This window comes from Lathyrus oleraceus, unplaced genomic scaffold (assembly GCF_024323335.1).
Source record: "Lathyrus oleraceus cultivar Zhongwan6 unplaced genomic scaffold, CAAS_Psat_ZW6_1.0 chrUn0446, whole genome shotgun sequence".
Taxonomy (NCBI): domain Eukaryota; kingdom Viridiplantae; phylum Streptophyta; class Magnoliopsida; order Fabales; family Fabaceae; genus Lathyrus; species Lathyrus oleraceus.
The window spans coordinates 1-11976 of NW_026112837.1; the positions used below are offsets into that span (position 1 = coordinate 1).

Below are 11976 nucleotides of genomic sequence, written 5' to 3' on the forward strand. Positions count from 1 at the left end.
TCACACACTTCTACTGTGCCGATCCCAGTGGCACATTTAGTCCATTCCATCCTCACTAATGTTGAGATTGATGTGGCGAGGATAATCGCCAACGAGCTGAAGACCGTCGTCGAGAGCGGGCTTAAGTCAGGGGCTCGTGTTATTGTCCCTTGGCTTTCCCGTGTTTGATTATGAGCTTATGTATTAAGGCTAGGGTCCGGCTTCCGTCTCGTGGGCAGGTTCGAATCCCGGCACCGATTGATGATAGGTATGTGGCTAAGTATTGTAGAGCTAAGACTTCTGGTGGCAGTGCAGCCTCAGGAAGTACTCGGGCTGCTGATGGTCCTAGTGCTTCTTCTCCCGGACTTGATCCGTACCTGAGGGCTGTTTGTGACTACAGTTTTGAGTGGATGGCAGCATCCCAACGAGCTATGATTGATATGCATAACAGTATGCAGAGGTTGGAGCTGCAAGGTAATGACCCCTCCGGTGCTCGAGCATTGTTAGCGCGTGAGCAGTTTATGCTTAACGCTAATTGGCCTGTGGACAGGCCAGTCTATGGTGAGGGGGTGGACGCTGAAGCTGAGAATGATGATGATGTTGATGATGAGGCTACCGGTTCTGAGGCCGGTAGCGAAGAGGAGTCCTGAGCCCTTTGTGGGTTAAGTTTTTGAGAATTTGTATTTCAGTTTTTATTATGTCATTTTTATTTGTACTTTCGAATTTTGTATTTTGACCATGGGTTGTACTATTGGGGTGTTTTGTCCCCCACGAACAAATTTTTATTTTCAGTTAATGTTATTTATTTTTGTTTTTAATTTTGTGTGTTTAATAAATTTTTGGTTGAATGAGTGGCAAACCCTTCTAGATTGGTTGCTCCTCAAGAAGTACCCAATGAAGGTGCATCCGAGCTTGGATGGCAATGATAAGAATAACAAGTGAATGAAGCTAAGGTACATGGTTACCGTCGGCTAGAATTTTAAAATGCATTAGGAACTTTACTCTTTTTGGTAAATTGAATATTGTCTTTGTGCAACATAATTGAATGAATGTTTCATCTAGAACTTAAAACCACAAATTGTGAGGAAACCTCCATTGTTCACTTAAATGCTGGATTCTAATAAGTTTTGTTGATTCATGTGATTCATTATTTGTCTGTTATTATTGTGAAATTGTGGAAGCAATTAGAAATGATCAAGGCACTTGTTTTCTTTCGAGCACAACTACATCCAAAAACAACTTACCTGTGAGCAGAGAGAGTATTTGTTAACCCCTTTGAGCCTGAACAGTTGAATCTCGGCTTGAAATAAAGCGAGATCTCAAAAATCTTTTTTTTACACAACCCGGAAAATCTTGTTTATTGTTCTTTTGCCGTAAAAAGTTAAGAGCATTCACTTAGGGTGTGGAAGAAATAAGTTGGGGAGAACGAAAAAGAATTGGTAAGTACCACAACTCTTGAAAAAGAAAAGAAAAACCGAGCAAGCATAGAAAAATATATGTATAGGAAATATAGAAAAGAAACATCTGTCGATGATCTTAAACTCATTCAAGTTGGACTCACACTTTCGGATTCTGAGGGAAACCTTCCTGACTTTGGAACCAATAACAGTTACATCTGGGAGTTTAACTTCTGTGATTTTGACGTCAATCATGATCTCTGTAATCAAGATTCCATTGATATGCTCCGCCGTCAAGGGATTAATTTTGAGCGCAATTTATTTCACGGTGTGGATTCAAAGCTTTTCGCTGAACTAATGTTCTCGTGGATACTTGTTTATAACGATTTTGTTACTTGGATCACGTTTAGTAGCGCTTATGATTTTGGATATTTGGTGAAGATCCTGACCGGAATGAATTTACCAAACCTGTTAGAGGATTTTTTGAAAATGGTTGAAGTATTGTTTGGAAAAAGTGTTTATGACATGAAATATATGATGAAGTCCTGCAACTCTCTTTATGGTGGTCTCGAGCGGGTAGCTACTACGCTTGATGTGTGTCGGGCAGTTGGAAATGCTCATCAAGCTGCATCAGATAGTTTGTTGACGTGGCATGTATTCGACAAAATGATAAAGACTTATTTTAAGGATGACGAAGCTGCCAAACATGCCGGAGTGTTGTTTGGATTAGAAATTACAGCTTAGTAAATAGATTATAAAAAAATTGTAATGAAAATTCAAATATATAAAAATTCATTCTTTTTAATATATAATTTCATTATCTAATTTCTATTTATGTCTTTATTTTGGTGGGAGTGTATGGTTAGTAAGAGAAAACAAGTACTTAGTTTAACAAGTAAAGTATAAAGCTTTTTGATGTCTGCTACAATATATATTAAAGAATTATAGAGAACATTATGAACTTCATTAAAATGTGGCTTCGTTGCATTTTTTGTGCTCTCAATCCACTGTTGAACTCTCTTGTATGGGCCAATAATATGATCATGATCCTTCTAGTCTAAAAGCTGCATCCAAAAAATATGTAATATCACCATGTTATCAGAAATTATCACTTAAATGGAAACTTGTTTCAACTATACCTTCCTATTTTTCTTCTAAAGCTTCTTCGTGCTTATATCAACAAAATATATAACAACCATTAAAGCGATTATTGTCAAAAAGAGTACTAAAATTATCAGAATGGCATGTTTGTAGAATTTGGTAAAACTTAGTATCAATACTTAATTAGTATTTAAAACAAAAGGTGAAAATACATGTCCAGAAACATATATGTATGTAAACAGGAAAATGACACTTCACAGTGCCTTCTTCAAACCCTAGTCTTTTTTTCTATCATTACAATTACTACTTGAAATTCATAATAATTGCCACAAAAACAATCACATAATAATAAAATTAATCAACGAAAGAAAATGATAAATTATTGAAATTAAATTAACCCCCAAAATCCCAACCAAAAACAAGAATCCATTTATAGTCCTATCTGTTTCTTGTAAGAGCTAGCTGGATCTGGTGTCTCAATCATGAAGAAAATTACATTAAACTAATTTCTTCCTCTTTACCCACTTCAAAAGTGAGAGAACAAATTTAATATATAAAATACTTTTAGGAATTTAGAATTGAGTATTCTTCATACACATTAAAATCAATTAATAACTTCAAATATAATTAAATATTCATCCATTTATATAACTATGTTGTAGCTATAAATGGAAACTTGTTTAAAACTATATCCCCCACTCTTAGCATCCTATTACAAGCATCTGGATCACATATTCATCACAAATAAACAAGTTCATGTTAGAACAAGAGTTGGTTTTTTATTTATATCTTTGAGTTTTGATGATAATAATTTAGTATTTGTGTGAAAACAATTTTGATATTCGAATGATTTATTATTGTGTAACTTTAATATCCAGTTCTGATTCTAAGTTTATGATGTTCAACGTCATCAATTTCTGAACATTTATTCTGAATTCCTATTATGTGATTCACTCATGAGAAGTTCTGAAAAACGCTATGTTGTTGCTACCATATTTTCTTTCTGCTTCTGTGTTGATTCACTCTTAATAAGTTTTGGAAAGACGTTGTGTTGTTGCTACAATGTTCTCTTCGCTTATATTTTTGGACGTGACTCTGATCATCAAACTTCTGAAGAATGACAAGCTTCTGAAGTTTTGTTACTTAGATGAAGACTCTGAAGATGTCAAGCCAGATGCTGTCAAGGTTCTAGCTGAAGATTTTCTGAAGTTTTGTTACTTAGCTGAAGACTATGAAGATCTCATCATATTTGAATAAAACTTTGTGTTTCATTAATACATAACCAAATAACAATAAAACCCATCATATTTGAATAAAACTTTATCATTTATTATTAAAAATCAAATTAGATAAAAGTGGAATAAAAAATATAAAATAATAACATTAAAATCTGGTTGTAACCAGTATTTGTTAATAAGTCCAACTGTTATTGGCATTACCTGTCAAGTCCAGTTGTAACTGGTATCTTTTAAAAAAAGGTCTGGTTGTAACCAGTATTGTTTACGAGTCCAATTTTTATTGGCATTACCTCTCAAGTCTGGTTGTAACTAGCATCTTGGTTTCAAAATCCAATGGTAATTGGTACCTGTAAGTATGGTTGTAACCAACATTTGTTTGCAAGTCCAATTGTTATTTGGCATTACCTGTTGAGTCCAGTTGTAACTGGCGCTCAAATTTTAAAATCCAGTTGTAACTGGTATCATTTTAAAATCTGGTTGTCACCAGCATCTGTCAAATCTAGTTGTAACTGATATCCTTTTAAAGTCTGGTTGTCACTAGCATCTTTCAAATCCAGTTGTAACTGATATCCTTTTAAAGTCTGGTTGTCACCAGCATCTGTCAAATCAAGTTGTAACTAGCATCCTTTTAAAGTCTGGTTGTCACCAGCATCTGTCAAATCCAGTTGTAACTGGTATCCTTTTAAAGTCTGGTTGTCACCAGCATCTGTCAAATCCAGTTGTAACTAGTATCCTTTTAAAGTCTGGTTGTCAACAGCATCTGTTAAATCCAGTTGTAACTGGTATCCTTTAAAGTCTGGTTGTCACCAGCATCTGTCAAATCCAATTGTAACTGGTATCCTTTTAAATTTAGGTTGTCACCAACATCTGTCAAATCCAGTTGTAACTGGTATCCTTTTAAAGTATGGTTGTCACCAACATCTGTCAAATCTAGTTGTAACTGGTATCATTTTAAAGTTAGGTTGTCACCAGCATCTGTTAAATCCATCTGTAAAGGGTATCTTTACGTTTGGTTGTCACCAGCACCCTTGAAGTCCAGTGGTAACTGGAACTAATTCGTCTAAGGATGGTGGCGATCTACGTTTATGGTATAAGTCCAATTATTGTTGGCACCTACAGAGAGTTTTCTGTCCTTTTTGACCCCGGTGCTTCCTAGAAAGCTATCGTTTTGACTTTTCAGTGACAGTATTTTCCGAAATTTTTGATCGGACGATTGTCTTGTGAGAAATATCCGGATTTGTCAAGAATGTTTCAAGTTGTCATTAAGTCATGTATGAACCTATTGATATACTCTCTTTGAACTTTCAAATGTCGTCAGGTCACGTTTGAACTTACTGTCAGAACTCCTTGACATTCCCCAGCATTGTCAGGTCATGTATGAACCCGTTGCTGAACTTTTTATTCCAGTATTCCCAGGTCATGTTTGAACCTGTTTTTAAGACCCTTTTTCTTTGATTATTCCAGTGTTGTCAGACCATTTATGAACTTGTTGTGGGAATTTTCTAAAAAAATAATATATATTCGAGTTGTTAGTAAGTCATGTGCGAACTTACTGACGGAATCTCTTGTATTCAAAGTGTCATATATCAACTTTCACTTTGAGTACTCCCCAGTGTGTGTCTGACTCTCCAGCATGATTGTTATCCCTAGCGAGTTATTTTACCCTATTTGCCTGTTTCAATGTGGGCCATCAGTATTCCCCACAGATTGTTTTGTCTGGAATGACATCTCCTGTTAAGGATTCACTATGTCCCTAACAGATAAGTTCAGAAGCAAAAGTCTTTCATCCATGCATATCACATAATAGCATTTCCATTTCAGGATCAAAATCCGGGTATTCTTAGTATTTAACTATCTCCCACCGTGATCATTGTTAGATGCCCAAAAGTGCTTATTTGAGCTATCATATGTGGGCATCTTTCACTCTTTTTCCTTGCTCTAATTGTCAAAATCACATTTGTTTTACATGGAATGCGTTACATTGATAAACAAGCTTGGTGCCTTTGATGTGTGTGTTATTGTGCAGGAAAGGCATGAATTAATTGATAATAAAGACACAAAAGAATTGGCAAAGGAACCAAAGAATAGGAGCATTTCATCTGCCTGCTCGCTAGGCGAGGCTGTGGCGAAGAATGGGTTCGCTAGGCGAGCTCCTGGCGAACAGCTCCAGTAAATTAGCAAATTAATTCGCTAGGCGAGCTCAGGGCGAAGTTTGCAGCGAATTCATTCTGTTTTGGTGAAAAGTGCAGCCAACACTCACTCGCTAGGCGAGGCTCTAGCGAGTCCCCAGCGAGCATTCCAGTAGCAAAACCTCTCAACCTCGCTGGGGCGAAGGTTGAAGCGTGCCCTTCGCTAGGCGAAGGTATGTTCGCTAGGCGAACATGACAGTTCAGCAGGCCCTGTTTGCTCTGGGCGCAGGGGCTTTTTGTGCTCATATTTGACCTTCGCTAGGCGAGCCATTCTGCTCGCCTAGCGAACATGACAGTTCTGCACTTGTCTATAAGTAGCAGGTGCCACTTTTGGACACCATACCTCATTTTTACCAACTTTTCCATTTTTTGTACTTTCTTCTAGATATTTTACAGCATCGTTTTGTGGGAGTTTTTATGCCCTAATTTCATTTCTCTTCATCTAGCAACCATCTTCCACAAAAAGAAGGTGGATTCCCATCCAACTTCGATTATCCGACTTGGATGTTGATCAACCTTCTTTCCTTACTTGCCGACCAAGCTACCATGAAAATGAGTAGCTAAGTCATCCATTTGTCAAGGTTAGATGTAGGTGATTTCTAGCTTTGTGTGTAAATGTAAGGATCCTCATATGTAAACTCTTTAACGGTAAATATATGATGAAAACTTTGTTTCTATTTAAAACTATTTGTGTTGGTATTTGATCGAGAGATGTTTACCGATTCTTGACCTAGGTTTTCATCCAAACTTGTTTGTTAGCTAGAGATAGTAACGAATGATTTTGTTCACCATAAGGTTGAACCAAAAAGTTGTCATTTTGATAGATTGTGTTCGAGAGAAACAATGGATCAAAATAGCAAAACTCACAATGGGTGTTCGAGAGAAACGCATTGAGAGGACCTTGTGAAATTCTTTATCATCTAAAGGAGTTTATAATATTGTTGACCGAGCAAATACATGCAAAGTGATCATTGAAACCTAACTTTGACAATATTTCTCATTTAATCAAAACATAACTTTTACCGCAATTAATTACTTTGTATGCAAGATAACTTGATTAAAACCAAAACCCTATTGTTACATTAAGTTAAGATTAATTCAACCATTGAACGGCAGTGATATCTTACAATCTCTGTGGATACGATAACAAAAACCCGACACGAAATATACATTTCAACAAAATGGCGCCGTTGCCGTTGACCAACATCCAGCCCAAATCACACACCTCTACTGTGCCGATCCCAGTGGCACATTTAGTCCATTCCATCCTCACAAATGTCGAGATAGATGTCGCGAGGATAATCGCCAATGAGCTGAAGACCGTGGTTGAGAGCGGGCTTAAGTCAGGGGCTCGTGTTAATTGTCCCTTGGCCTTCCCGTGTTTGATTATGAGCTTATGTGTTCAGGCTAGGGTGAGACTTCCGTCTCGTGGGCAGGTTCGAATCCCGGCACCTATAGATGATAGGTATGTGGCTAAGTACTGTAGAGCTAAGACTACCGGTGGCAGTGCAGCCTCAGGAAGTACTCGGGCTGCTGATGGTCCTAGTGCTTCTTCTCCCGGACTTGATCCGTACCTGCAGGCTGTTTGTGACTACAGTTTTGAGTGGATGGCAGCATCCCAACGAGCTATGATTGATATGCACAGCAGTATGCAGAGGTTGGAGCTGCAAGGTAATGACCCCTCCGGTGCTCGAGCATTATTAACGCGTGAGCAGTTTATGCTTAACGCTAATTGGCCTGTGGACAGGCCAATCTATGGTGAGGGGGTGGACGCTGAGGCTGCTGATGATGATGATGTTGATGATGAGGCTACCGGTTCTGAGGCCGGTAGCGAAGAGGAGTCCTGAGCCCTTTGTGGGTTAAGTTTTTGTGTGTTTTCAGTTTTTATGTTATTTCTTTTTGTATCTTCGGATTTTGTATTTTGACTATGGTGTGTACTATTGGGGTGTTTTGTCCCCCACGAACAAATTTATATTTTCAGTAATGTTATTTATTTTTGTTTTTAATTTTGTGTGTTTAATAAATTTTTGGGTGATTGAGTGGCAAACCCTTCTAGATTGGTTGCTCCTCAAGAAGTACCCAATGAAGGTGCATCCGAGCTTGGATGACAATGATAAGAATAAACAAGTGAATGAAGCTAAGGTACATGGTTACCGTCGGCTAGAATTTTAGAATGCATTAGGAACTTTACTCTTTTTGGTAAATTGAATATTGTCTTTTTGCAACATAATTGAATGAATGCTTCATCTAGAACTTAAAACCACAAATTGTGAGGAAACCTCCATTGTTCACTTAAATGCTGGATTCTAATAAGTTTTGTTGATTCATGTGATTCATTATTTGTCTTTTATTATTGTGAAATTGTGGAAGCAATTAGAAATGATCAAGGCACTTGGTTTCTTTCGAGCACAACTACATCCAAAAACAACTTACCTGTGAGCAGAGAGAGTATTTGTTAACCCCTTTGAGCCTAAACAGTTGAATCTCGGCTTGAAATAAAGCGAGATCTCAAAAATCTTTTTTTTTACAACCCGGAAAATCTTGATTATTGTTCTTTTGCCGTAAAAAGTTAAGAGCATTCACTTAGGGTGTGGAAGAAATAAGTTGGGGAGAACGAAAAAGAATTGGTAAGTACCACAACTCTTGAAAAAGATAAGAAAAACCGAGCAAGCATAGAAAAATATATGTATAGAAAATATAGAAAAGAAACATCTGTTTTGTATATTTGATGTGAAAGAAAAGAACAAAAATAGAAAGAATGAAAATGAATGCTTGCTTGGAAGAAAAATAAAATTTGAGTTGTGGAATATGTGTTGTGAAGGTTTCAAATAAGAAACAAATGAAACAAAGTCGAGTAGTGTGAATAATACTGTGAATGTCTCTTTTGCATCGGCACTTTCGTTTCAATGGCCTTAGAAATGACCCTTGTTTGTTAACCTAACCAAGCTTCAACCGAAAAGCCCTTAGTGATCTTTATGCTTCCACAGTACCATTTTTAATTGATTAGACATTGTATGAATCTGTTTGATTTCTTCGTTATTTGTTAGAGAGTGAGATTAGTCCCGCGGTTGCAAACGCGCAAAATCTTCATTCCTTATTCGAAGAGGAGAGATAGGATGATTCATTCAGAATAGTATTGTTGTAGATAGATGAATATTTTGCATTGCTATTTAAGTTTAAGTTCCTAGGTATTATTTTATTCGAACCGTTGGGAACTTGTATATGCGAATTTCGCTTGTGTTTGAGCCGTTTATCCAACTTCGGAGAAACCGTTTCTTAAAGCAAATCCTCTTGTCCTTCAAGAGGCATACTTTGCTTGAGGACAAGCAAGAATCTAGTTGGGGAGAGTTGTTAGATGCCCAAAAGTGCTTATTTGAGCTATCATATGTGGGCATCTTTCACTCTTTTTCCTTGCTCTAATTGTCAAAATCACATTTGTTTTACATGGAATGCGTTACATTGATAAACAAGCTTGGTGCCTTTGATGTGTGTGTTATTGTGCAGGAAAGGCATGAATTAATTGATAATAAAGAAACAAAAGAATTGGCAAAGGAACCAAAGAATAGGAGCATTTCATCTGCCTGCTCGCTAGGCGAGGCTGTGGCGAAGAATGGGTTCGCTAGGCGAGCTCCTGGCGAACAGCTCCAGTAAATTAGCAAATTAATTCGCTAGGCGAGCTCAGGGCGAAGTTTGCAGCGAATTCATTCTGTTTTGGTGAAAAGTGCAGCCAACACTCACTCGCTAGGCGAGGCTCTAGCGAGTCCCCAGCGAGCATTCCAGTAGCAAAACCTCTCAACCTCGCTGGGGCGAAGGTTGAAGCGTGCCCTTCGCTAGGCGAAGGTATGTTCGCTAGGCGAACATGACAGTTCAGCAGGCCCTGTTTGCTCTGGGCGCAGGGGCTTTTTGTGCTCATATTTGACCTTCGCTAGGCGAGCCATTCTGCTCGCCTAGCGAACATGACAGTTCTGCACTTGTCTATAAGTAGCAGGTGCCACTTTTGGGCACCATACCTCATTTTTACCAACTTTTCCATTTTTTGTACTTTCTTCTAGATATTTTACAGCATTGTTTTGTGGGAGTTTTTATGCCCTAATTTCATTTCTCTTCATCTAGCAACCATCTTCCACAAAAAGAAGGTGGATTCCCATCCAACTTCGATTATCCGACTTGGATGTTGATCAACCTTCTTTCCTTACTTGCCGACCAAGCTACCATGAAAATGAGTAGCTAAGTCATCCATTTGTCAAGGTTAGATGTAGGTGATTTCTAGCTTTGTGTGTAAATGTAAGGATCCTCATATGTAAACTCTTTAACGGTAAATATATGATGAAAACTTTGTTTCTATTTAAAACTATTTGTGTTGGTATTTGATCGAGAGATGTTTACCGATTCTTGACCTAGGTTTTCGTCCAAACTTGTTTGTTAGCTAGAGATAGTAACGAATGATTTTGTTCACCATAAGGTTGAACCAAAAAGTTGTCATTTTGATAGATTGTGTTCGAGAGAAACAATGGATCAAAATAGCAAAACTCACAATGGGTGTTCGAGAGAAACGCATTGAGAGGACCTTGTGAAATTCTTTATCATCTAAAGGAGTTTATAATATTGTTGACCGAGCAAATACATGCAAAGTGATCATTGAAACCTACCTTTGACAATATTTCTCATTTAATCAAAACATAACTTTTACCGCAATTAATTACTTTGTATGCAAGATAACTTGATTAAAACCAAAACCCTATTGTTACATTAAGTTAAGATTAATTCAACCATTGAACGACAGTGATATCTTACAATCTCTGTGGATACGATAACAAAAACCCGACACGAAATATACATTTCAACAATCATATGAAGAGTGTCCTGCTGCATATAATCTGGTTGAAGATACTTAAATAGGGGCAACTGTTACACTCTGATTTTGACCCTGAATCGCCGATTCAACATATCCATCATAGCTATTGCATCCATACATATCATAACATGCATTCCATACCGCATAGTGTGTAGAATATCAGTCGAAATAATTTTCTTGGAATTACAGGCGATCCGGTTGAGTTAGTCGTCAGATGTGCGTCAAATCAGTAGACGAAATTTTTAAAATCAAGCTTGCAAACACCAGTTTTATTGTACTTGAGGAATGACTATTTGTTGTGTTATCTGACCCATTTGAACCTCCAAATTTTTGAAAGAAGCAATGGTATTCCTTTGATTATTTCTTATTTCTCCTTTGTATTGTTCCTTTTCTTTTTTAATAATACTCTTCGCCCTTAACGTCAAATTTAAAAATATACATTCTATTTAAAGTGTCTAACTTCTTTAAAAAAAATCTTATATTACTTATGTTATTTAATTCATTTCATATTTTACCGATATTTAATATCACAATAATAGTTATAGCAAACACTATACCATTTGTATTTTCCTAGTCTAGAGTCTCTTTGTAAATCTTGCCTCACAAATATTGTAAATTTTATATTTCTTTTAGGGTTTTATGTAGGTAAGTTGTAAGATTTTCTTTAAACTCTATATCATGTCAAAAATAAAAGCTTTAATTTACATATACATTGTCGATCACATCACTATGTGAATTAACAACTCATTAATCAACTAAAAGTATTGTAGCATAAATAGCCTCAACCTATCTGAAAATATTTTATAGAAATTTAATGATATATTTTATAAATTCAAAATAAGATGAATAAAATCACAACTGACTCAAAATATAAAAATCAAATTTGAATTTAAGTTTACAATAAAAGAGATAACAAACTATAATGAAAGTTAGAAAGGTTAAAAAATATAAAAATTATAACAAATTAAAAAGAAAACTCTCAATATAATTTTTTATTAATTAATGCTATAAAATCAAATCTAATTTTGTTTATAAAATCAAATCAAATAATATTTAAAAAACTATAAATTAAGAAATTAGAAATAATTTTTGAAATATTTATTTGAATATTAATTCAAATCCTACCAAATAGATATTTATTAAAATATTTTTGAAAAACTAACCTAATAAAAATATATGATTAAATAACTTATTCAATTTATTTCCCACTTTCCAAG

At 36.1% G+C, this 11976-nt stretch overlaps 1 protein-coding gene across 1 annotated transcript; it reads left to right on the plus strand.

Annotated features, from left to right (window-relative positions):
* Positions 1-170: 170 nt before the first annotated feature.
* On the plus strand, positions 171-2120 carry LOC127114240 (probable CCR4-associated factor 1 homolog 9). The gene is made up of 2 exons (XM_051046559.1): positions 171-247; positions 1484-2120. Exons 1-2 carry the CDS (start codon positions 171-173, stop codon positions 2118-2120), a joined length of 714 nt encoding a protein of 237 aa, XP_050902516.1.
* The last annotated feature ends 9856 nt before the right edge of the window (positions 2121-11976 follow it).

What these genes read in the sequence shown, in the direction of transcription:
- LOC127114240 (XM_051046559.1), top strand. Translation starts at nt 171, where the DNA reads ATGAGCTTATGTATTAAGGCTAGGGTCCGGCTTCCGTCTCGTGGGCAG. An exon ending in CCGGCACCGATTGATGATAG is followed by an intron (nt 248 to 1,483) that starts GTATGTGGCTAA and finishes ATATATGTATAG; the next exon opens with GAAATATAGAAAAGAAACAT.